General features: G+C 43.5%; 2 protein-coding genes across 16 annotated transcripts in view; one reads left to right on the forward strand and one right to left on the reverse strand.

The window, feature by feature from the left end:
* Sgce (sarcoglycan, epsilon) overlaps positions 1-11,541 on the reverse strand; it is a 72,855-nt gene extending 61,314 nt beyond the window's left edge. For 5 of the 14 annotated variants that reach the window (NM_001130189.1, NM_001130191.1, NM_011360.3 and 2 more), the window contains exon 1: positions 11,317-11,541. In NM_001130189.1, coding sequence (NP_001123661.1) covers positions 11,317-11,425 — 109 coding nt within the window. In that variant the 5' untranslated portion in view covers positions 11,426-11,541. Of the gene's footprint in view, positions 1-1,634; positions 1,730-11,316 lie in introns of all 14 variants that reach the window. The other 9 variants (XM_006505022.4, XM_006505019.4, XM_030255277.1 and 6 more) reach the window with 6 other exon arrangements.
* A 101-nt stretch (positions 11,542-11,642) lies between these two features.
* Peg10 (paternally expressed 10) lies at positions 11,643-24,854 on the forward strand. 2 transcript variants are annotated; one of them, NM_001040611.1, is made up of 2 exons: positions 11,643-11,915; positions 18,461-24,854. In NM_001040611.1, the coding sequence occupies exon 2, from the start codon at positions 18,558-18,560 to the stop codon at positions 19,686-19,688; it is 1,131 nt and encodes a 376-aa protein (NP_001035701.1). In that variant the 5' UTR covers positions 11,643-11,915; positions 18,461-18,557; the 3' UTR covers positions 19,689-24,854.
* The last annotated feature ends 1,828 nt before the right edge of the window (positions 24,855-26,682 follow it).

Here is a 26,682-nt window from a genome sequence, read left to right on the forward strand (position 1 = left end):
TGTGTGTATGTGTGTGTATGTGAGTGTAGGTGTGTTTGTGTGAGTGTCTGTGTTTGCCTGTGTGTGTGTGTCTATGTGAGTGTAGGTCTGTGTGTTTGTGTGAGTGTCTGTGTTTGCCTGTGTGTGAGTGTGTGTGTGTGTGTGTCTGTGTGAGTGTAGGTCTGTGTGTGTGTGTGTGAGTCTCTGTGTGTGTGTCTCTGCGTGTGTGTCTGTGTGAGTGTGTGTGTCTCCGTGTGTGTGTGTGTGTGTGTGTGTTTGTGTCTGTGTGAGTGTAGGTCTGTGTGTTTGTGTGAGTGTCTGTGTTTGCCTGTGTGTGTGTCTCCGTGTGTGTGTGTGTGTGTGTGTGTGTGTCTGTGTGAGTGTAGGTCTGTGTGTTTGTGTGAGTGTCTGTGTTTGCCTCTGTGTGTGTGTGTGTGTGTGTGTGTGTGTGTGCGCGCGCGCGCGTGCAGGCGTGAGTGTGTCTGATGTCTGTGGGTGCGTGCCCATGCCACAGTGTATGTTTGGAGATCAACAGAAAATCTTGTGGAATCACTTCTCTCTTCTCACCTGGGCATGGGGTCCAGGGAGTGAGCATAGGCTTTCATTATCTGGCAACAATCAACTTTACCCGCTGGGCCATCCACAGGGCCATCTTCCCTCTCCTTTCCTTATGCCACTTTCTTTACTACTTATAAAACTACTCATTAAGCTGTTTTTTTTATTATTATTACTATTATTTATTTATTTATTTTGGTCTCCCTTGGTACAAAACACTAACTTATTAGCACCCAAGTCTCCAGAGCCATGCCAGCCAGACCCTGCACTGTTAATGTGCTTACACATATTAACTGGCTCGATCCTTACACAAACGATGTTAAATAGGTAGCTCGATTTCGCAACAAGGATAAGACATCTTAGGAAACAGTGTCACTTGCCACCAGTCACATGCTTCTGAAGTCGCAGGATTGGATTTTGAACCCGCTCTGTGGCTCTGTGTGCAAAGTCACTGTTCCCAACTCAACCAACAGCCCTAACTCCAAACAGTTTTTAAAAGAATGTGATGTGTGAGCAGTACGGCCTCTTCTCGGACACCCTTATTTTTAGCATAGCGACTACTTTTTTTTTTTTTTTCTTCTGGGGGGAAATGCATTGCTGGATCCCTGCATGAGAAACCGCAACAAGTAACGCCTCAGCTCTGTGGTAGACGTGCTGGCACTTTTGCATCAGAATCGATACATGACACAAAACAATGCATCGCCAGAAGAAAATCCACATGTCCCTGAGACTCTAGGAGTGAAAAGGCTTTTCTGAGACTGTCTCCTAAGGCTCTAACAGGTGCCAGAGGGTGCGCTCCTCAGAGAAGTGCTTGATGGCGCAGGGCTTTCAAACTTCAAACTTTAAAGACAGACAAACAAACAAACAAAAACCTAGCAGAATATGAGCAGATATTTAATATAATTTAAGTTGATTTTTTTTTTTTTTTTTTTTTTTTTTTTTTTGGGTTTTCGAGACAGGGTTTCTCTATATAGCCCTGGCTTTCCTGGAACTCACTTTGTAGAGCAGGCTGGCCTCGAACTCAGAATTGTATCATTTTTAAGCAAAGCAGATTATAAGACATAATGAAACAAAATAGAATAAAATCAAATAAAACGGACCTAAAGAAAGGCGCTGCTCGGTGTGAGAACCTCTGAAGGGACGTCATTTGAACCCAAGTGTTTCTGTGCCTCTGCTTCTGCCTCTTCTTTTTTTCCTACAACCATGATGGACAAAATAAAATCACATTTCTATGGCGAGCTATAGAACATTCTGGAGACATCTCGAAAACAGACTTAAAACCCAGTGCCTCCAGTCCTGTCAAATCCCACCCCATTGCCTCCTGGGGCTAAGAAGGTATCTGGGCAGGTCCTCCAGCATGACTCAGGGTCAGGGACTTCTGGCGACTTGCTGGCGACTGAGAGTCGCCTTTTACCTCTTTGAAGAGACCAGCTGCAATGTGAATTCCATTTAGATTCATCTTCCCTGGGATCTCATGAACTCGTAGGTATTTATCCTTAGGAAAGAATGCAATCAAAGGGGGCAAAGTCTGCCCGTGTGCATACGGCTCCATTTTGCACTAAGCACTGTTTCAAGACTAGGTGAAAATTAAATTGCGATTTTTTTTTTTTTGAAGGAGTAAGAGAGACCAGAGATTACTTTTTTCTCCAGCTAAGGTTTCTTGTTTGCTCAAATAACTTAGAAGGAGAATTGTTCTTTTGCTACACAGTTCTGTCTTCTGTGGGTGAAATTGTGGGTGAAAAAGTGAAACACGGGGACCTCCAACAAAAGGCATCCACAGCGGCTATAAACATCATTACTGTCTAATGTCCTCATCTGAAAGAGGGAGGATTGTTTCCCAATGAAGACGGTGGGTGAAAAGCAGACCACAAAACACCGTGCACTAAATGAAATCCAGAGTGCTAGTGCGATCTAGTGGAAAGGGATTAAAAAACAGAGGGTCCCTGTGAGCCACTGGGGTAGGGGCATGAAGCAGCAGGAAAGATTCCTATGCAAATTTGAAAATTCAGTAACACTACACTCGTTCCCATTAGGAAGTGTCTAAAGGAGTCTCACATCACATGCTTGCCTTAAACGGCCATTAATTGTCTATGTTATAGATGTCATGCTTTCTAGCTGGAATGCACCCTAACACTTTAATCAGGAAGCTGTATTTTACAAAGTACCTTCTCACATCCCTATTGTCACCTTATCAAGGCCACTCACTGGCTACAGCTTGGACTCTTAATTGTCTTGGCATCTTTCCATATTTTATTCACGTGGAACATACACAGACATACATGCGCCATGCTCTGCCTTACACGTGATTCTCTCCACTTCTCATTTAGGGCACACTTGCACATGATTACATGTTAAAACTGCAGCGCTTTCAGTCCTGTGACTCAGTCATAGTTTATTGACCATCTCCGTGAATTCAACCGCACCACACTCAGACTGGAGATCGTCCCTTTCCAATGTGATCCCCTTCCAGCGTTACACAGGCCATGAGGCAGAGGACAGAAAAATAGCAAACATAACCTCCTGGCTAACAGCCTCAAATTCAATCCAATAGCCTCCGTCTGATTTCACCCCTCAAAAAGTTCCTTCTCTTCTCTTTCCCCTACCTCCTCGGTTCCATTAGCCTACAAGGTCACTATCTCCAACCTGGATTTAAACCCCTCCAGTAGCAAACCATTCAGACCTTTTCTTCACACAGCAGTTAGAGTACTCTTTTTGAAATGCAAATCTGGTCTTGTCCTGCTTAACCCCCCTCTGAGAGTTCCCATTGGTGTTAGTACAAAGATGAACCTCTTTAAGGTGGTCTACTAGGTTGGGGAAGATTGGCTCCTTGACCCTGCTGGCAGCTTCCTTCCCTGTCTCTTTCTTCTCTCAGCACTTTTTATTTAGCAAGCTCTGGCTGCCCTGGGATCTCTGCAGACCTCCAGGGTCACAAGCACCTTTCCTGATTCACCTCCCTGCCCTTTATTCCCCTTCCCTCCTCCGTGCTTCCTTGGGAGAAACCTCCACCTTTCTTCAAGTCTAGATAAATTCTTTACTAGTATTTGCGGTATTTAGCTTCGTTCCGGGAGAGTACAATCTTATGTGTAATTATTTGATTAATCTTCACACTGTATAATCCTGAAAAGAGAAAAAACTTGATTCATCTTTGTCAACTCAATATGGTTAAAGAAAAAAAAAAGTGGGATAGCTCAGACCACCTATTACCCAGCATCTGTTAGTGTCTCAAAAACACCTAACACACCCCTAAAAGTATAAAGTAATTCTTCATTCTTAAAGTTACCAGGTTTTTTTTCTTCTGGTTTTTCATTATTATTATTATCAACAACACAGTAAACACCCTTGTCTGTATCTTTGAACACTCCCACCAACTTACACGTAGGCTAAACATTCAGAAGAAAAACCGCTAGACAAAAAAAAAAAAAAGGAAGAAAGAAAGAAAAAAAAAGTATAATTCAAATTCTGATAAGCTATCCAGCAGCCTACTGTGGCACAGGCCTTTGATTAGAATCAACTGTGTAACGACTGAAAATAAAAGATGTCAGAGGAGCTACATTGATTAACTGTTGCATGGGAGAAAAAAGCCGCCGGTATCATTTTACCGCCTAGTGAGAAACACCGATTTGTTAAAGAGAGAAAACAAAAATCCTTAGAGCCCGTGTTTCCTTTGCTTTTGCATTCAGAGGTAAAAGAGAAGCTTTATTTCTTGGCATACTGCTGAAAAAGACAGGGAAGGGAAACACCCCCGATATAACTGCCCTAGGAAAATTAACTGTGATCTCTTTCAAATTCAGAGTGAACCCCAATCTCCATAATAATCAAAGTGGTGGCCAGATGAATGAGTAAAAGGGCAAAGAATGGGAAGGAATTCACGCCAAAGCTGCCTATCTCCCAAACAGTTTTGAAACCAGCCGTTCCATTTATCTGAAAAGAAAGTCTGTCCTTCCTTGTCACAACAGATGCTGGGTGATTCCCGAGGTATAGGCTGCCAAAGAGCTATTCTAAATGTCTGATTAGCCTAAGGTAATTAGGTAGAAAGTGAGCCGTGTTAAAGATGATTCTTAAATAATGAAATACATTTAAGTCACTGACATAAATGTTATATTAAAATTCCTAAGTGAAGATTTAAAAGACAAAAACAAATCAACAACAAGGACAAAAATTTGACCAGAGTGACCAAAGAAGAAAATGGTATAGCCTTTCCTAATACATCATTAATGTCTCAGAGCATAGCAGTGGTCATGCCAGCAACAAATATCCATTCAGAAGCTGCACAGTCATTTCCCAAGATAACCAGGTTTTAAAGATTAAACATTGGGATAATTACTTTGTGGTTTAGGGACATGAGTAAGCCCTGCACTCAAGGAATTGCAAGTAGCCGCCTGCGGATCAGGTGAGCTTTGACAAGCCAGAACCTCACTTTGGAGAGTTTCTCTCCTGAAAATAGGAGCCGAGCCAAAGAATGTCTGTGGCATCCCCAGCAACTGGGAAGAGAGCCACGGCAAGCGGCTGTGTGTATTATTACAACCTCACAGAAGTGCATGGCACTGTTACAAAACGAATAAAAACAGTGAGTGAGAGAGAGAGAAGAAAGTTATTTAAGAGTAAAAATCCACTTCTTGTAGTCAGAATGACTGTGGCTCTCCTGCTGACTTCTAACCACTGGAGTAGAGAAGAAAGTTCCAGGTCTTTGGCAGGAGGGAAAGCAGTAGGCCAGAGTGGGTCAGCAAAGACAGCAGACTTGCCTCCCTTTTCTTCACATCTCTGACAGAGCCCCTCAATAGTTTGCAAGGTTCCCAATTATTTGATGCAAATTCTATGAAGTCAGAAGTGCTGCTCAGAAAAAGAGGTCCTGGATCCATTTTGAACAAACACGTCTCCCAAGTTAGATATGGCTATCAACATAAACGATCAATGGGCAGGTGCACAGATAAAGAAGAAAAATCTCTTCCAGGTCATGTTTGCCATCGTAAGAATGTGTTCCCAAGGCAGGCAGAAACCAGGCTCATCCTAACAAGCTGCCAACGTGCACAGGCTGGAAGCTACTTTGTTGGTTAAGGTTTTAGGGGTTAGTGAAAAGACAAAAGTCTTCAACTGTATTATAAAGTGATAGATTCGGGGTGGGGTGGGGAAGAGGGGCTACTGCAGTGAGATCTGTCTCACATTCTTCTGAGGAAGAGGAAGGCAAGCACCAAGCTATCTTGGGGACCAGGGACAGGCATCTTGCCTGCCAGGTAACCCTGGAGTCCCCAGCCTTCACCACCATTAGGCAGGAGAAACCTGCAAGACACCCTTGACAAGAAGGTGGCTCTGGGAAGACAGTTAAGACTAAGGGGCATGTCAGGGAGGAAATGATCTTGCCTTTTTCTCAGATTTTCAAGTTTGCAGTGCAGAGGAGAGAAATATAAACTTACAATTCATAGGACCATTCGTTTTAGAGAGTTTATCAAAGGAGAGAGAGAGAAAAAAAAAGCATGACATGTTTTGTATATCGGTTACACTAATATGTTCCTATGGTCTTCAAATCCTCCACTGCAAAAGAGGTGAATGTTTCTGCTCGTCTAGAAGAATAGCTGAAGTTGATTTTCCTGTTGGCCTGAACTGGTAGAGAGGTCTCCTCGAGCTGAGTCTATCTGCACGTTTGCCCACTCACTCTGATTCTGCCCTCTGAAGCAAACAAAAGAGAGTTTACTTCAAACTAAACATTTCCAGACCCTTTGAGAATACCCACTGTGATAGAGTTGCTAGACACTCACCAACCCCACAGACTGTTTTGCAAGTTGTCTAATTTGTCAACTACTCTCTCCAAACTGACGACCAGAAATGAGCATGATGCTACAGATGGGGTTGAACAGAGCAAGGTCTATCATTTTTATGTTAACATCACAGTCTAACCTGCATGTTTATTTTTATAAGGCACATCTTGCCATAACTTCTCCCTGATCTTCCTAAAGAACAAGAACAACACACAAGTCACTCTGCTTCTCTTCATGTCAGTGAATTATAGTTCCCTGATTGCTATATTTTGTACTTGCAGCTAAGCACTAAACTCAAATGGTATTTAATCCTAAATTCTGTTATCTGTTTGTAACAGTCACCCATGAATTGTAAAGCAAGCCCTCTAGATCTTTGTCAAAAATCATGTGTGCCAACATTAAACAAGAAGTGACCCATTGTAAAGATCTGTGACCTTACCCAGATCTCTCCCTTCTTCAAACCCAGTAACCTATACACACCTGGCCAGCACAGGTCCCAGCCAGTCTCCAGCTTATGCAACAATCCTGCTAATTAATTTGCAGACCCTCTGAACATCATCCGCCTACAGCCCACCAACTGCTTCCCTGAAAGCAAGACTCACTTATCTTTCAAAATAAGACGTAAAGGACCCACACGGCTTAGAGGTACAAGTCTATGGAAATATACATATACACAGAGCAAAGCCCAGGAAGGCAAGAGCAGCAGTGCAAATGTCTGTGGCAGGCTGTGAGACTGTTTGGGTTTTGCTGTTATCGTTGTTTAATTCATTGCTATCTTTACTACAGTTACACATCTTTAAAAAAAATTAACAATGAAAATCATGTGCAGAGAATTTGGCTTGGACACAGTTGATGTCAAATGGCTTTAGACCATTGAGAATCTCTTTCCAACCAGAAAACGCTAAGCAGAAAAATAGTCTCTGATAGGACTTGTTGATCCCTGGGAGAATCAGCCTTGCTTTCTTTCCATTAGCATTGTCTTCTTTCTCTTTCCCCACTCTTTCCTTTTTTTCAACGCCAAATTGCTATTTAGACTTAATAAGCTGATAACATAGTTAAGAGTAGACTAGAAAACAAGATACGGCATTTTAGAAAAAGAAGTCTGGATGATGTGCCCGCGCACCCATGTGTGTGTGTGTGTGTGTGTGTGTGTGTGTGTGTGTGTGCAGTTCATCTCTCTATCTGTCTGCCTTTCTCTGTTTGACAGGTTAGGAACATATGGAAAACAGGGGATAGGAACCAAAAACAGAGCAAAGTACAAAGGTTCCCTTCTAGCCCAAGTACAGAACAGACAAACCCAACCCGTGTCATCTGATTAGATGGGGTCCTTTTTCACACTGAGACTCTGAAATAAAATAAATAATAAACAGGATGTATATTTAGATGTTTAGAATAGAGACTATGAAAATGTAAAGATGAAAAAAAAAAAAGATCAGGTAGGATAGACTGTGTGGACAAACAGGACAAATAGAAAAGAAACGGAGTGTGGACTAATTGTGGAGGGAAAGAAGCATCATGTGTAAGCACTGTGCTTATCAGATCCACAAACAATCTGAGTATTTAACTTGAAACATTTTTAAAAACCCAGCATGTCTTTGCTGCTTTAGCCTTTTCTTTAAGGGTGATTTTCATCCATGGGAAACTAGTGTTTGAAGCTGAACTCGGGCTATCTGTCACACTCAGGTTATCTCTAGCCCGTTTTTATGGTGTGTTCATTGCCGTCTGTAAAGTCTGTGAGACAAGTGAAAATTCCAGCTGGCTGAGAGACATAATTTACTCCACAAATGAAGTTATGCTATATATACACAAGATAAACCAATAGCTGCTAGATTTATGGCAAGCTGTTATAATAACAGATTAAAAAAAAAAAAACCCAATTCAAACCTTAGTTACTCTTTCAAAAGTGAAATCTTTATCTTGTTTAGAAATGATTTACTCCTAGTACCCTAGAAGCTAAGCCAACTACAGGCAGAAAATAAGCACATTCATATCCATATCAATATCAATTTCTCATTAAAAAAGGATAAAATGCCCAAATAGGTAGTCTATTATTTGTCTTGTGAAATCTCTACCTTAGCTTTGAACTATAAACCTTCTTACTCCTCTAGAACTTATCCTAAATATAAGAGATAAATCAACAGCTTCATAGATACGGGGCAAATTGCCACAAAATAGGTAAAATGTATAAACAGAAGATGTGCGATGTCAAAATCCTGCTTAGTGTTAATACAGAGTTCTGTCACTCCACTCTGAACTAAAAATGGTGGTAAAGCAAGAGATGATAGCTCCTGAGCACTCTTCAAAAATGGATAAAATGTTCCAATACAAAGAGCAGCTAGTTACCTAGTGAAGTGAACGATGCATAGTAACACGGCGTAGCTTCACTCACCCTTGTGAAAAGCCGGCACAAAATAATCCACACGGGGGAAAAAAATCTTAAAAGTCACCTGGATAGTAAATACCATAAGTGCTTAAGATCTTATCTATCAATCTATCAGTATTAGGACATATTGGTATTTAATGTTAGTTAAATGCTCAAGTGTCAATTAATTTTGTCTATTCACTTAAATATTGTTTGTTCTTTCAGCTAGCAAGAAAGTTTTACCTAAACAGCTGCTATTGCCTTTTCCCTAGGAGAACTATAATTTGAATAAAGTTAAAAAAAAAAAAGGTGTATCAAGCATTAAAAAGCATCAAGGATATTGATCAGAATTATATCTCCATGTGATAATCCTGAGGCGGGGAGCCACGGCTCAGCTCGTTGGTTTGAAATACTTAGGTGTTGTTGCTGTTCATATACCTCAATCAGGAAATATTAATTTAATGTTGCTTATTTTTAAAGAAAATTGTAAAATTAGTATTATTTGATGCTCAAAATCCACTACTTGGAAAGAAAACAGGGGAAGAAATTAATTTGATTCAATATTTAATTTTGAGAAAAAAAAGTATATACAACCCTATAAAAACCCATATTCTTTAGATCCCTCTGTAAGCATAGAGGGAAGTCTGGAAGGGCAAACCGCACTTTGCCGACACCAGAGCAAGCCAAGGATGTCACAGGTGATCTTGGTTGCCTTAGTAAGGTACCTTCTGGAACTTGGACCATGAGAGAGAATTACTATTATTACACAAGTACCAACAAAGCCATATCTATTTTTTAGGCCGTCAATCAATCAAAAAATAAAAATACTGGCTAACATTTTGAAATGAAAAAGTCAAATAAATTTAAGCTCTGAAAGATGGGTGATTTTTAAAACTTGAATTTTCCTTACTTTTTAGATCCATGTTTTCTGTAAGTGTCAGTTTTTTAAAAGTGAACTCTTAAAAAGCTCTCAGTGAACAGCTTGGTGAATTAACTTTGAGGGTGAAAGAAATTGCTCGTAAGCATATGAGAGTCCCGCAGTCACCGGAACAGGGACTGTTAAATAAACATTGTTTTAAAATCCTGGAATCAGTCTGTCTTGCAGAAAAGGATAAACACTTTTAAATTAAAAGTAATGATTATGTTCGCCCAATTTCCTAGATAAATGTCCTTTGCTCTTGGAAATCTGCACTTATTTATTTCTGGAGGTCAACATTTAATTTCTAATAAGTAGATTCCCAGGAAATGAATGAGTTTTGCTTAGTGCTAAAAAGCTTAATGCTTTGTACAGCGCAGGGTCCTGTCGTTCACAATGGGTCAAAGTCTTGTTTTTCCTTTAAGGAAAAAAAATGCTGCAGAAGTATTGCTGAAATATGCTCAGTTTTAGTCTTTAAAAAACAAATATGTTTCATCTGTGATTTATAAATCTAACTCAGTTGTAGACAATTTGATTTTCCTTTTAACCTTAACTTTTTTGACAAAGATTAGCAACAGATTGTTAATTTTCTCAGCACCTAAGACTTTGAGCAGCTTAGGTGGGAATCCGAATTAAGGTTTTATTTAACATCCTTTCCCAGTCAGTATTTGAATGCCTTGTTCCTTTGCAAATTTCTCTAACAAAACAACAACAACAAACAAACAAACAAAAAAAATTTACAGGTTTATGTTTCAAGCCAAGGAAATGCTTGGAGCTGAGTCTCGGTGACCTGTTTCAAAGGTTTGAACCTACAGTTACTGCTCCCCAAAACATTCATTCACCCACAAGATTTAGAAACATAAAACGGCGCGGGGTGGGGGGGGAAGCTGAGGTCTCCGTGTAAACCTCACAAAGTCCGTAGCTGAAGGCTTCCAAAGCCCGCCAAGAACATTGGAAGCATCCACAGCTGTTTTCAATTGTTCTTGCTTTCCCTTCGTAACGTATTTAGTAGGGCAATGGGTGCTGTTTGCAGCATCTCTGGCCCCCAGCCATGGTTGACCCTGACCTGCACACCGCCGTTTGGCTCCCAGAATTTCATGATCCTGCTTCCGTGTTCGGTAAAACCTAAGGAAAAATCAGGTTCGCGCCACCAGGAAATATGCTTTAAAAAAAAAAAAAAAAAAAAAGCGCGCGGGGGGGGGGGGGCTTCGATCTTTTAAATGTCACATTTTGGTGGTCTTTTTCTCTCTCAACCAGATCCCAGAAAATGAGAAAAGATGTACATCTTTGTGTAAGAGAGAAAGCAGCTGGCCAGACATGTCCTTTGGTTCACATCTAGGCCAGGGAGTCTCAATTGTGGGATAAAACCCCCATCCCCACCCCGAGGGGCAACGACCCCCCAAGTCTGTTTCAGGGATCAGAAGATGTCCACCACTAGGCTGGGGGGGCGAGGAGGGGCGCCCTTCTTAATGGAAACTGGAGCTGAATTCCTGCCCTGCTGGACAGGGAGGGGCCGTGGGGGTGCAGAGAGAAAGAGAAGGCCAGGGGTCAAGCCTGGGGAGGGACCCACTTGGCCCAAAAGGTGGGCTGCAGGGTGTCCTGAAAGAGGGGTGCTGTGAGGGGGAGGCATTGGGCATAGAGCGGGACTAGCACCCTTTGGGCACGCCCTGGTACCCCGGAACCCGAGTGGGGGAGTGTGAGGCGGCGGCCTGTGGGCCCCTGAACCTCCATGTCGCGCGCAGGCCACTAACCTGTCAGTAAGAATGTGCCAGTGGTCGCGGGGCTCATCTTGAGTGTCCCCCGACCCTTTCCCGTCCAAGCACAAGGGTCTCCCAGCTCCCACCACCAGAATAATAGCATTCTTGGCCTGCCTAAGCCAACCGTCCTCGATCCTCCCCTCCCCTCCCTTTCTTTTTTTCCTCCCAGCTTGGCCAGTTCAGCATCGCGCACCCCCCCTTCCTGAGCCCATGCTGCCCCTAGCGGCGGGCCAAAGCAGTGCATGCCGCGCCCCCACCCCATCCCCCAAGGCGCCCGCCCACGCGCCCCCCTCCGCCCCCGCTGCTCGCGAAGCACGCTGGGATTTGGCGCCCCCCCTCCTAGGATCTCTCTATATAAGGCAAGCAGTCCGGACTCCCGATACACGCGTTTCCAACTTGAGTTGGTGTGTGTCGAAGAATCCTGACCAACTACGACCTGGGGAGAGCAGCCAACCGAGAAGGTCCACCGAGCCTCGCCTAGGTCTGCTGCGCGGGCTGCGGTCCGGAGCCTTCTCCGGACCGCGGTCACCCAGTGGACCGGGCCGTCGCGGGACCCCTCATCCTTCGTGGCATCGCAGAGGAATCCTCGTGTGGTGAGTATGGTTAGGATTTTTTTTTTTTTTTTAACTCCAAGAAAACGGTCACACGCAATCCCCGTTTTACATCGGGAGCTGCGGGAGATAAAAGTAGCGCCCCCCAAAATATCTCCTCGCAAATTTTGTCAAGCCTTCAGTGGCCAGATCCTGAGACGAGAGCGTGGAAAGCAAGTCTTCACGGCTTCGGGTCCGCGAATTCGGTTTCCACGACTCGCGTCCAGAAATGGTCGGTAGACACATGAGCTGCGGACAGCGATGAGCTGCAGACGCACATGAGCTACTGACCGAATTGTGATGAGCTCCCCAAATACGCTGCAAAGTGACTGGCTCTGCACTCTTAAGTGCCGCGCTACGAACGGATTGCACTGCAGACGGCCGCGTCTTGCGCTGTGATAAACTAACGGGCGCTTCATGCGCTACAAAATCCTAATAGGCGCTTCATGCGCTACAAAATACTCATAGGCGCTTCATGCGCTACAAAATACTCATAGGCGCTTCATGCGCTACAAAATACTCATAGGCGCTTCATGCGCTACAAAATACTCATAGGCACTTCACACGCTACGAACTGATGGGCGCTTCATGCGCTTCGCTGTACTAATGGGCGCTTCATGTGCTACGATGTACTAATGAGCGCTTAATGCGCTTCGCTGTACTAATGGGCGCGCCATGCGCTTCACTGTACTAATGGGCGCTTCATGCGCTTCAGCGTACGAACGAGCAAATGAAACGGGCGAACAGGCGAACCTGTGAACGGGGCGAACGGGGCGCTTCATGCGCCACAAACCAGCCCGAACTACGGTGATACCCAAAACCGATTCGTGTTTCACGTATTCAATTTGGAAAGCTGCAGGAGAGTAACCAAACGCAAAAGCGCAACAAGAGTGAATTTAGAAAATGCGCTACAAACTGCGGCACAGGCATAAGACCTGCAGCCTCTTAAGTGACACAGAAAGTAGCGTTGGGAAGACGAGAGAACGTATCTCTCCTTGGTGAGGGGACAACACAGTTCACCTTTCGGGTCAAAACTGGCTCCGTTTTCCTGTCGGACGGCTATCTGCATGATGGTGGTGGTGCTGGTGGTAAACAAAATGGAGCCCTGGGAGGCCAAAATTGGTTTTAACATTCTGCCCACGTAACTCCTGCTTATGGCAGTGGAGTGGAGGGGTGCTGGATTTTGGAGATGGCGGAATGGCCTGCCTTGTCTAGTGGTGATTGATTGAGGTGACGGTGACGGTGCACTGGACTTGGGGACACGAATGGGTGTCCAGCAACAGTTTGTGGAAACTGTCCGGTTTTCTGGGTGGGCACGAAGCCAAGGTGGGAGGTGGGAGATGATGGGAGGTGGGAGATGATGGGAGGTGGGAGATGATGGGACGGTGGGAGGTGGGGGATTCACTCTTGCTGCACGGAAGGGATCTGGTGGTTGGGAGCTGGTGGGAGGGGTCTGGGGAGGTAGGGGGGCGGGGGGAGGCATGCAGTCATTCTGCAGCCCTGTTGTAGCCAGTCTCAGACCTGCCCCGCCCATCTAGCCTTGCCTCATCTGCAGAGAGGCCGCGCGCCTCGCCTGTCGCGCGCTTTTCCAGAACATGCTTCCACAGGCCCAACCTCCCAAGTGCTGACGCCTTAGAGCCAGCCTACCTGGTCCCCACCCCCAAGGCCCGCCTCCTCTGAGGTGGCCTGCCTAGCCCCCGCCCCCAAGGCCCCGCCTCTCTTACTGTTCAGCTCCTCCCAGAGCTCCTCCAAGGTGGCCCAGAGCCCCGCCTTCCCCCAGCCTGCTTGCGCCTGCGCAATGCGGGCTGCAACCCCTCCCTTCAGGTTTGCCTCCAGTGCGCATGTGCGCCTCTGCCTGTCTGAGCCTGGCTGCACAGCCCCGCCTCCCTGCGGTTTCTCTGTTGCGCGGTTTTATTTTTTGTCCACAGGTGTCTAGTAAATAGAAGAATAATAAGAATAATTAACAACAATAATAATAAGTATACCTAACATGCATAAGCACTTTTAATAAGTGCATTGCATTATTAAATAAAAAGATCCCACAATTAAAACTCCTGATAGTGGGGGATATGGGAACTTTTAAAAAGGCCTAACTGATGCCTTGAAGCAATGAAGGCAATTACTTATTTTAAATTAAAAATTAAATTTAAAAATATTTTCATATTTAATTATTTGATCAAGACACCATTGGACTTCCTGGAATTAAATGCTTTGGAAAATACAAAGCCAGAGGTGACTAGCACTGTGTTTCTTAGGAGTTTTCAGGGGCTTTAGTGTCATGGCTTGGCTTCTGAGAGAGATGTTTGTTAGAATAGAAAAGGTTTGTCATTGTTGTTGTTGTTGTTTTTGTTATTTCTTAAACATTCTAGGTGATTAGCCCTGGCTGACCTGCCTACATATAGTAAAGTGTGCTTGGCACATAGTAAGGATTTATTAAATGTGTGTTAAATGGCCAGAATAAATTAATTATTCATTGTCTTGCTGCGGGACTTCAAGTTTTTTGAAATTTTGTTCCTTTTTCTTAAGGAGCTTTGCTGTCCTGAGTTGAGTTGCTGGCCCTTTTGAAAACACATTTAAAAGTTTCTTTTTAAAAAAGTATGGTTTTGAACTTCAGTATTGTAAGCTGTAATTATAATATGAACCAACTAAATTATATTCCAAATAACTAGCTTTTTTCATAAAAAGCTAATTATTTGTTATCCCAAGTAATTAGCTTTTTTCATAAAAAGCTAATTATTTGGTGTCCCAAGTAATTAGCTTTTTTCATAAAAAGCTAATTTAAATTTGGGGCAAGTGGGTTATTAATGCTACATATTGACATTTCAAATTCATGTGATATAACAGGGTGGTTACATTGCAGGACAGAAATGGTTACAACTGGCTTAATTAAACATCTGTGTAATTTACAGAGAAGCCAAATAGAAATGTTTCTAAATTAATGAAGAAATTAAAAAAAAAAAATCTGGTTCCATATTATTTACTATGAGCCAGAGTTTTGTTAAAGAGAGAAATAGGGGGCTTTTGCTCCCCCAATCTCCTGCCTTCCTAGTGCCCCTCCCTAGTGTATAACTATCTGTGGGAAATATATGCTTATAATTACAGCTTGAAATGCATGCTTTGCTTTGGGAATTTTATCTGCATATTAAAGAGATTCAAAACATTGGAAAATATATGCAAATTACATTTCACAGATAATTCACATAATATTAAGAAAATGAGATATATAAAATTTCAAAGCAACTAAAAGTTCCTTAATGGTGTTTCATTTCATAATGAGACATTTACATATGATTTACTGTTGTTGCTCTTTGTGTTGGGGGAATTAAAAATACTTTGAAGAAGTCATTGTAAAGGGTTAATAATTAATCAGATGTATTTATTTATTTATTCTTAACTGATTAAAACTTAATGATCATATATGAAGATGGTCCTCTCTCAAGCAGCTGGCTTATACAGTGTGAACTTTCAGTTCTCAGGAATGAGATCTCAGCAGCCTCATCCCCACACCCAGTCCAGCCCTTTAAGAGGGGTTTTGAGGAGCCCCAATTTTTAAATCAAATTAAAATGAAGGCAAAGTGCTCCTTGCCTGTCATCAACCTGTCCTTCCCTACAGTAAACATTGTCATTACTTGTTTATGGTTACTGTTAACCAGTTTGCCCAATACCTTATAACTTCTTACTGGTTAAACTACTTTGGGGTAGTAGAGTCCTACCCCAAAATTTCAAGCCCACCCCCACAGGCCTAAGCCTGAGGCCTAGAAGTGGTGAAGGTCACAGATCTTCAACTGGTGACCTCACAAGCTAAATAAGGCACTTAATTTGTTTAACTAGCATTATATTATTAAAAACCAAAAGCAAAGCCCCTTGAATAGCTTGGTGGGAGGGGCACAGGCCGAGTATAGTCCCCCCGCCCCCCATCACCTTAACTCCAAGCTCACCTTAAATGATCTTACTGAGCATAGTGATTGTTTGCAGCTTTCCCTCGCAGTTTCGGACCTATAGTTAGGGGTCTTTTATAGGTGATAATGTCCACCAGACCTGGCTTCAATAAATCTCACCCCAGTAGGGCATGCACCTTCCTGACCTGAGTCAGGCTGTACCAGGCCATGCTGAGACCATCTTAAGGAAGGTTTTAATTTTTATTTTGAAGTTGTCATTCTTTTCTAGATGACAGAAGTCACACTTTAGTCACCTGTGTGTTCTGCTTATTGGAAAGGCCATAGGAACAACTTAGGACAAAAGGAAAATGTCTGCAGATGGTTATGGCAGGGGAGGGGCCTAAAGGATGGGGCGGGGGTGGGGGTGGGGCCTGTACTTATTAAGAAAGCAGGGGGATGGGACAAAGGTGATGAACAGGTGTCATGTGGGATGTCAGTTTTCCTCTATTTTTTAAAATATTCAACAGGTTAAAATATTATCTAACTTTGCTAATTAACAATTTTTTATCTTTTTGTTTCATGGAATTTAACTAGTGCCCATTTTGCCTTGATTGGTAAAAGAAAAAAATTATTTTAAAACTTATGTTTGTTCAAAAGTTTAAAGCTTTATGTCCTTAAACTTTTATTGAGCTTTTTAAATTAAAAGTTTGTAACTATTAAAAAGTTTTAAACTTTTTGAAGGAAAACAACTTTTAAAAGTTTCTAAAGCTTTAAGCTTTAAACTTAAAAGTTGTAAGTTCAATAAACTTTTAAATTCTTTAAAAAGTTTCTAGACTGTCCAATTACAAAGTTTATACTTTCTAAAGATTTAAGCTTTAAACTTAAAAGTTGTAAGTTCAAACTTCTTAAAAGTTTTTAAAAGCCTTCAATAAACTTTGTTAAACTTTTTAAAAAGTTTGCTAGACCGACCAATTACAAAGTTTTTAAAACTTTAAAGTTTTAAGCTTTAAGTGGGAACTTGCTTTTTTTTTTAATTTAATAAACTTTGTTAAACTTTTTAAAAAGTTTGCTGGGCTGTCTAATTATAAAGATTTTAAATTTTTTGTTCTTTACTATAATTATTTAAATTTTGCTATTTTGCGATCCTTACAAATACATAAGTATTAATCACTCTTAATTGCACCTAACCCTATTTCTCAGGAAGTACATAGGTAGTCACTGTGCTGTGATTGCACTATAATCATAATGAAAACATTTAAACTACTCTTCCCCCCCCCCACACACACACACAGTTACCTTCTTAGAGTTCATGCTCAGTCCACCTTAATTTTACAAGCCTTTGGGTGGGGCCATAAAGGCTACATACTGTCAACCTTTAATGCTGATGACGTTCTGTATTTCTTTTACTGATAAAGTAAAAATTTAAAGTATCTTTAGATTCAGGATGCCCAAGTTGCAATAGTTATAGCTCCTCCCCACTTATACAGAAAGTAGCTTTCTGTTATGTATGTAATAACCTTATTAGTTAACAGTTGTGATTGAGTGATTTCTACCTATGTTATCTTTTTTAGGGTTCTTTTTTTCTTTATTAAATATTTTATTTGTTTACATTTCAAATGTTTCCCCCCTTCCTGGTCCCCCACCCCAGAGTTCTTCACCCCATCCCCCTTCCCCTTTGCCTCTGAGAAAGTGCTCCCCCCCACCCTCCCACCCACCACCCCCTACCCTTTTCTCTCACTCCCTACCCTCCCACCCCCTTACCTATGTTATGTAATTAAAACATGAAGAATTTAAATTGTGCTATTATCGGGCATTTTTTTAAAAAAGATGTCCTAGTGTATAGCCCATTTCTTCCTAGTAGGCATCAATTAATATTTGTTTAATAATTTCCTAATAAAGTAAACTGACATCCCCATGAGCTGTTCAATGCTTTTTTATCCCATAGAGAATTCTCCTGAGGAAGTTAATTTGTGGTCATAAAAGCAATTAGATAATCTTGTGGTTTTTGTGATAGTGGTTGTTGTGACTTAATATTCAGGCTTCATTGTTGAGGGTGTGCCTCTGATGTGACATTTGGCCAACTGCTTTGATTTTTCGGAGCTGATGAGTACAGGCATTGTGGTTTTAATACCTACCTCTCATGTGTGTGGTTTCTTATTGATTAGGGTGTTATTTTCTCCTAAGGTTCTTATTAGTAAAAGGTATGATGTTGGAATCAATTTGCATGATTTTGAAGTTATTTTGCATAATTTGTTTTCTACTTATCTGCCTTGGAAGTTTCTTGCTGTGTGACCTCTATACCCAAACAAACAAATAAAACCCAAACTTACTTAAAGGTGTATGAAATCTGAGAAATCTCTGGTGCTCTTTTCCATGAAGAGCTGGCACTGATACATGAAAGGACCCAGCGTGCCAGGGTTGCCATCGAACTTCTCAGGAAGGTCTTCAAGGCAGCATAAAGGTGTGGCGCTGCTGAAGGGTTATATTATTAATTATAAAGAGCAAGTGAAGGAGTATGTGTTCCACTATTTTGTGAATGATCACCTCATCCTCTTGAGGGTGTGTATTCTGTTGACTAATTATCAGGGGCTATTTGAACACCTAAATCCCTGCTAATAGCGACTGCTCTGAATGAATATGTTGAATGTATGCTTCTGTTGTCATTTACAGGAACAGGCGGGTTTTAAGAACCAAAAGACGCCAACCACGAGGGTCCCAGGATCCAGGGCTCCCTCCCCAGGGGAGTGAAGCCCCTCTCACCGCAGCCATGGCTGCTGCGGGTGGTTCCTCCAACTGCCCGCCCCCTCCCCCTCCCCCTCCTCCCAACAACAACAACAACAACAACACCCCAAAGAGCCCAGGCGTGCCTGACGCCGAAGATGATGATGAACGCAGACACGATGAGCTCCCTGAAGACATCAACAACTTTGACGAAGACATGAACAGGCAGTTTGAGAATATGAACCTGCTGGATCAGGTGGAGTTGCTTGCACAGAGCTACAGTCTGCTGGATCATTTAGATGACTTTGATGATGATGATGAAGACGATGACTTTGATCCAGAACCTGACCAGGATGAGCTCCCTGAGTACAGTGACGATGATGACCTGGAGCTTCAGGGTGCTGCAGCAGCCCCTATCCCAAACTTTTTCTCCGATGATGACTGCCTTGAAGACCTTCCTGAGAAGTTCGATGGCAACCCTGACATGCTGGGTCCTTTCATGTATCAGTGCCAGCTCTTCATGGAAAAGAGCACCAGAGATTTCTCAGTTGACCGCATCCGTGTGTGCTTCGTGACAAGCATGCTGATCGGCCGTGCCGCCCGCTGGGCTACTGCCAAGCTGCAAAGATGTACTTACCTGATGCACAACTACACTGCCTTTATGATGGAGCTGAAGCATGTCTTTGAAGACCCTCAGAGACGTGAAGCTGCCAAACGCAAGATCAGACGTCTGCGCCAGGGCCCTGGGCCTGTTGTGGACTACTCCAATGCATTCCAGATGATTGCCCAGGACCTGGATTGGACTGAGCCTGCCCTGATGGATCAGTTCCAGGAAGGTCTCAACCCAGACATTCGCGCAGAGCTGTCTCGCCAGGAGGCCCCCAAGACCCTGGCTGCTCTGATTACTGCCTGTATTCACATCGAGAGAAGGCTGGCTCGTGACGCTGCTGCAAAGCCCGATCCTTCACCCAGAGCCTTGGTGATGCCTCCAAACAGCCAGACCGATCCCACCGAGCCTGTGGGAGGTGCCCGCATGCGCCTGTCCAAGGAAGAAAAGGAGAGACGCCGCAAAATGAATTTGTGTCTCTACTGTGGCAATGGAGGCCATTTCGCCGACACGTGTCCAGCGAAAGCCTCCAAGAATTCGCCGCCGGGAAACTCCCCGGCCCCGCTGTAGGGGGACCTTCAGCGACAGGGCCAGAACGAATAAGGTCCCCACCCTCCGAGGCTTCGACTCAGCACCTGCAAGTGATGCTCCAGATTCATATGCCGGGCAGACCCACCCTGTTTGTCCGAGCTATGATTGATTCTGGTGCATCTGGCAACTTCATTGATCAAGACTTTGTCATACAAAATGCAATTCCTCTCAGAATCAAAGACTGGCCAGTGATGGTGGAAGCTATTGATGGGCATCCAATTGCCTCGGGCCCAATCATTTTGGAAACCCACCACCTGATAGTTGATCTGGGAGACCACCGTGAGATACTGTCATTTGATGTGACTCAGTCTCCATTCTTTCCTATTGTCCTAGGAATTCGTTGGCTGAGCACGCATGACCCTCACATTACCTGGAGTACCCGCTCCATTGTCTTCAACTCTGATTACTGCCGACTTCGCTGCCGGATGTTTGCACAGATACCTTCTAACTTACTGTTTACAGTGCCACAACCGAATTTGCATCCGTATCTACTTCATCATGTGCATCCGCATGTCCATCCGCATATGCATCAGCATCTGCATCAGCATCTGCATCAGTTTCTGCATCCAGATCCGCATCAGTATCCGCATCCGGATCCGCATTATCATCATCATCAGCAGGCGGATATGCAGCACCAACTGCAGCAGTATCTATATCAGTATTTGTATTACCATCTGTATCCGGTTATGCACCACCATCTGCCTCCAGATCAGCATGAGCATCTGCATGAGTATCTGCATCAGTATCTGCATCAGTATCTGCATCAGTTTCTGCATCACCATCTGCATCCGGATCTGCATCAGTATCTGTATCAGTATCTGCATAACCATATGAATCCGGATCCACATCACCATCCTCATCCAGATCCCCCTCAGGATCCACATCACCCTCCACATCAGGATCCACATCAGCATCCGGATCCCCATCAGGATCCTCCACATCAGGATCCACATCAGCATCCGGATCCCCATCAGGATCCTCCACATCAGGATCCACATCAGCATCCGGATCCCCATCAGGATCCTCCACATCAGGATCCACATCAGGATGCACATCAGCATCAGGATCCCCATCAGGATGCACATCAGGATCCACATCAGGATGCACATCAGGATCCCCATATGGATCCACACCTGCATCAGCACCAGCATCCGCAGCCGCAGCCGCATCCACAACAGCATCCTAACCATCCTCAGCAGCCACCATTCTTCTACCACATGGCTGGATTCAGAATTTACCACCCTGTAAGGTATTACTATATTCAGAATGTGTATACACCTGTTGATGAGCATGTCTATCCGGGTCACCGGGTGGTTGACCCTAACATTGAGATGATTCCTGGAGCGCACAGCCTGCCCAGTGGACATTTGTACTCAATGTCTGAGTCTGAAATGAATGCTCTGCGAAATTTCGTGGACAGGAATGTTAAAGATGGGCTCATGACTCCCACTGTGGCGCCCAATGGAGCCCAAGTCCTGCAAGTGAAAAGAGGGTGGAAACTCCAAGTCACTTACAATTGCCGAGCTCCACAGAGTGGCACCATCCAAAATCAGTACCTACGCATGTCTCTTCCAAATATGGGAGACCCTGCACACCTGGCAAGCTATGGTGAATTTGTCCAAGTTCCTGGCTACCCATATCCAGCCTATGTTTACTATACAAGCCCGCATATGATGACTGCGTGGTACCCAGTAGGACGAGATGTACATGGACGAATAATCGTTGTGCCTGTTGTAATCACCTGGTCTCAAAATACGAACCGCCAGCCTCCGGTGCCCCAGTATCCTCCTCCGCAGCCACCTCCACCACCACCACCACCTCCACCGCCACCACCACCTCCACCAGCATCATCCTGCAGTGCTGCGTAGAACCTGTCATGTCCTTTGTAGTCTCTGCCCTCAACTTGATCCTGTGCAGCTTCTCAATCTATGACTGTGTGGTACTGGACCTTCAGAGGCGCACAGAGCTCAAGTCAGTTTTCGTCTTGACTGCCACTTTATAAGTTGACAGGCCTGGGTTTTACTTGTTAAAACCTCTCACCATCTCAATCACAGGCTGCCAAGTGTCTTTACAAAGAAGCTGATACAAACACAGGCCATGCTGATTTCTTACAGAGGGAGAGAAGAGGAAGAGAAGAAGAAAGAGGAGGAAGAGGACATGACTTGCCCATATGCTGGGCACCTTATAAAGGAAGCCAGACTTTTCGGTGCAGTATGGAAAGGCTTCCGTGATTCTCTTGCTGCACCCCACGAAACTTCACCACCTTCAAACTCCATTTTCACGGTTCCGTTAATTTTCAAGGAGCAGCAACTCGACTGGTTCTCTGCTACATGAAACACCTCAGCTTGAAAAGGAAGTGCTCTCTCAGACTGACTTGTGAGTGTGCCTTCACATTCTGGTGCAAATCATGTGTACCCAAGAACTCTGACATAGCATCTTACCATCATCATGCCAGGAATTGGTTTCCTTAAAGTGTGACACTTGGCAACCAGAAGCGTCTGGTGGCTTCAGGTGTGTTAGGGTTTTGTAGAAAGTTGTAACCACCTCTCAGTCATGCAAGAGGGTACATCAAAAAGACTTCTAAATTTGGTACCCAGACTTTGACAAGAGCCTGTGAGTTAGTTCATTGTAACCAACTTGTCAGGAACTTCAGCAAGAATTTTCATGAATGTTGTTAATTGGCTGGAGAAATACCAGCAAAGTTTTGCAATCATCCACCCATTTGTCTGCCATTGTGCATCTGGACATCCATCAACCGCCCACTCAGTGGCATCTACCATGAAGATGTTTAGAGACGGGAAATGATTTTGCACCCAGATCCACACTCCTCTCATGTCAGATATTTGGAATTAGAGCACCGGGAATCGTCTTGAAGATATGAACTTCTAAGAATGGAGTCTCTTGCTACTACCTTGAAACATTTGTTTATCCTCTCTTTCTGTTTGATTCTACTACTACCATTAACCCTGCTGCAGGATTTGTCACCATTCTGCCTGACTGCTGAGACTCCATTTTGCTGCTATGCAAGGAGATGAAAGAGGCAGGCCTAAAGGAGCAGTAGGACATAACATGGTTTTTATTTCTATCTGTCATGATCTTAATGGTGAAGTTTCCTTTTTCGTCAGCATTTATCTCTTTGTTATCCTGACATGTTTTAATTAGTTTAGTGGGTTTTTTTTTTCTATTGGTGGTGGTGTTCTTTTGTTGTTGTTTTTTGTGGTCGTCATTTTGATTTTGGATCACTTCGTGTTTTACAGTAATTACTTTTAAATGGTGCATTTGCTTCTGATTTTTTTTTTTTATGAAGCATCACATCAGTTTACCTCATATCTCAATTCCATCCTTCATGCATTTTTTTTTTAACTCATTTGATCTTCAAGCTGCAGAGGGCCTAGCAATGGGTCATCACCTGCAGCCCTGGCATGTACACACGGACATTTGCCACCACTGAAAGCAAACAGTTGGAGAAGTTGGCCACCTGAGTCAAGGAGGTGGTGCTGGTGTGAGTTCACAGCTCACAGGGGACGGTGAACGTTGACATTGACTTTGGCAGTGTGTACTATGCTCTACTCCTATATATACTCTATAGATGTTAGGCATTAAGGATAAGTGATCTTAAATTTACTGAAATTTTGTTAAGTTGATTAGATTTACATTAATTGTTTATATTGTGTTTTTTCTTTTATTTTAGCACTTCCAACAAAAATGCCTTTATTCATTTATTAGGAAGAAATTGGAGTGGCGAACACAAACTAGCAAAATTAATTAATTGGCTGTGGGCCCAAATTTGAATTCCTTATTAATTCAAAGTGAAGGAAGTGTGAGAGTTTCTATTGCTGGTCATGAAGTTCACCACGAAGAGTCAGTTTAGTTTGTACCGAGAGGCATTTAGCTGAGAGTGATTTGAGTTGGGCATCTCTATGATGCAGTCCAGACTTGTGTTTAAGTTTACAGGTACCTCTTGGACTCCTGAATTGATCTCGATGTCACACATCATCGACATCCCGCATCCCACACAGTTCCAAGATTGGCGACAGAGAGCATCCTGTTGGAGAGACCTGACCAGTCACGAAGGACCGCCTGCAGACTCTTCTGCAGGACCATGCTACATATTCAGCTGGAGAGGGAACACGCATCTGATGGGAATGGATTGTTTTTGCTTGTTTCAGAATTTTGCTGTTGAGATGTTGTTAAACTTTGCATTGTTTTTCTTTTTTCTTTTTTTTTCCCTATAGTCAATTAAGAATAAGGGGTAGATAATCATAAGTATTTTGGGCTGGGAGGGATTGTTAAGTAATCTTAGGTGGGTGGGTAATTTAGGAAATTAAGTTAGGATAAGATAGGATAAGATAAGATAAGCTAGGATAAGTTAGATAAATTAGGATAAGTTAGATAAGTTAGGATAAATTCCATAAGATAGGATAAGTTCCATAAGATAGGATAAGTTAGTTCACATAGGATAAGCATAGGATAAGTTAGATCACATAGGATAAGTTAGATCACATAGGATAAGTTAGATCAAATACCTCAACAAGTGGACGAGTGTACTTATTGGTCCCTTACCCCTACCAACTTTACCTTTAAGGCCGAGCTCAGAGGGAACTACAGGGAAATCAGTGTTAGGAGTGAATTGGACATGGATGACATTCTAGTGAAGGTTAGGACGATTAGAGTAATCTAATACAGGCTCTGGGAATTAACTCAAGGGATTTTAGGAATGCCAGATGACAGTCATCATTTGATAAAACTGTTGCTGGAATAAAGTTTAGAATGTTGAATGGTAAATGTTAATGGAAATTGTACGAAAATGAATAAAAGCTCTTTCCATACCCCTCCCCCTCCCTACCCCACTCTTTCTTTCCTCCCCCCCTCCATAACCTACCCCTTCTCCCAAACACACCCCTCCATTTCCTAACTCACCACGTCTCCCCTTCCACTCCCTAACCCACCCCTTCTTCCCTCCCTCCCTCCAGAACCCGCCCCCATCTTCCCCCTCCCTAACACACCCCTTCTTCCTTTCCCCCTCCAACCCCACCCTTCAAACTATATTACTGTATTCTCTTTATTATATTTCTTTGTATTAATAAAACTGTATTGATGTTACAATAAAAATTCAATAAATAAAGACTTAGTGGTTAAGGCAAATTGTGTCCTGATCATTTCAGCGCCCGCTGGCATCAAGAATGGAGGGAGGAGAGGTGGGATGGGTGTGGAGTGACAAGGGGTGGGAGCTAGGAAGATAAGGGGTTGGCGAGGGGCTAAATGGAAAAGAAGATGGTGGGGAAGGGTGGGTATGGGAACACGTTTGGCCTGGGGGTGGTGTATAAACAACACATCAGTCACACAGTACATCATCAATGATAATACCCAGGATACCCCAGGAAATGGACTAACTCATTTAAGTTTTGAAGTTAACAAAGTCATCACCTCACAACAAATCCAATGACATATTGATTATTAATCCCATTATTATTTGGAACACTTGAAATTCATTAATATATTGGAGAGGGACATAGGAGAATGAAAAGCAATGGTAGAAGCCTGGGAGATGGGGCCGGAGGCTGAGCTGAGATCAGGAGTGTGGTCGGCATGGTGGTATTAAACATACCACTCACATAGATTCTTATCAATGACATCCCAGACTAGAATACCCCATGACGCCAATTTATAAAACCCATGTGTAAGAAAGCCACCAATTAATAGTGATTACTAACACAATGATCTTAATATCAGGATTCCTTGGAAATGCTGAGACGAATGGGCGATGGGGAAGGCTAGCAATAGGGCAGAGTGGGAGATGGGAAGTAGTGGCAAGAAAGGTATAAGTTGAGTAAGTTTGGAATGGAGTTTTATATCATACAATCAAATAACAATACACAATACCCCAGAACATAAGTATATCCTGGCCACAGAATACAAACATTCAAATCCACCAACTAATGGCAAAAACATTGACATCACACTGGGTATAATTCAATACAATTGGGATTCTTGATATGAGTTGAGATGGGGGAAGAAGACAGAGTAAAGTTGTGGGGTTAGGAATCTAGTGGGAAGGGGTGGTATATAAATGGAGGGATGGTGTATAAGGGGAGGGTGGTATATAAAGGGAGGAGTGGTAAAAAAGGAAGGAAGGGTATATGAAGGGAGGGTGGTAAAGAAAAGGAAGGATGTGTAGAACAGGAGGGGTGGTGTAGAAAAGGAGGGGTGGTGTAGAAGAGGAGGGGTGGTGTATAAGGGGAAGTGTAGGTTATAAGGGGAAGGGAGGAGCATAAAGGGAAGGGTAGTGTCTAAGGAGAGGGGTGCTGTATAAAGGGAGAGGTGGTGTATAAGGGGAGGGGTGGAATGTAAGGGGAGGGGTGCTATATAAGAAGAGGGGTGGTGTAGAAGAGGAGGGGTGGTATATAAGGGGAGGGGTAAGGTATAAGTGGCAGGGTGGTGTATAAAGAGAAGGGTAGTGTATAAGGAAAGGGGTGGTGTATAAACGGAGAGGTGGGGTATAAGGGGAGGAGTGGTGTACAAGGAGAGGGGTGGGGTATAAGAGGAGGAGTGCTGTATAAAGAGAGGGGTAGTGCAGAAAGGGAGAGGGGGAGTATAAGGAGAGGGGTGGTGTATAACGAGAGGGGTAAAGTATAAGTGGCAGGGTGGTGTATAAAGAGAAGGGTAGTGTATAAGGAAAGGGGTGGTGTATAAACGGAGAGGTGGGGTATAAGGGGAGGAGTGGTGTACAAGGAGAGGGGTGGGGTATAAGAGGAGGAGTGCTGTATAAAGAGAGGGGTAGTGCAGAAAGGGAGAGGTGGAGTATAAGGAGAGGGGTGGTGTATAACGGGAGGGGTAAGGTATAAGTGGCAGGGTGGTGTATAAAGAGAAGGGTAGTGTATAAGGAAAGGGGTGGTGTGTAAACGGAGAGGTGGGGTATAAGGGGAGGAGTGGTGTACAAGGAGAGGGGCGGGGTATAAGAGGAGGGGTGGAG

The sequence above is a fragment of the Mus musculus genome, chromosome 6 (assembly GCF_000001635.26).
Source record: "Mus musculus strain C57BL/6J chromosome 6, GRCm38.p6 C57BL/6J".
Classification (NCBI taxonomy): Eukaryota; Metazoa; Chordata; class Mammalia; order Rodentia; family Muridae; genus Mus; species Mus musculus.

Excerpts from the sequence above, each read along its gene's own strand:
- Peg10 (NM_001040611.1), top strand. The coding sequence starts at position 18,558 with ATGGCTGCTGCGGGTGGTTCCTCCAACTGCCCGCCCCCTCCCCCTCCC.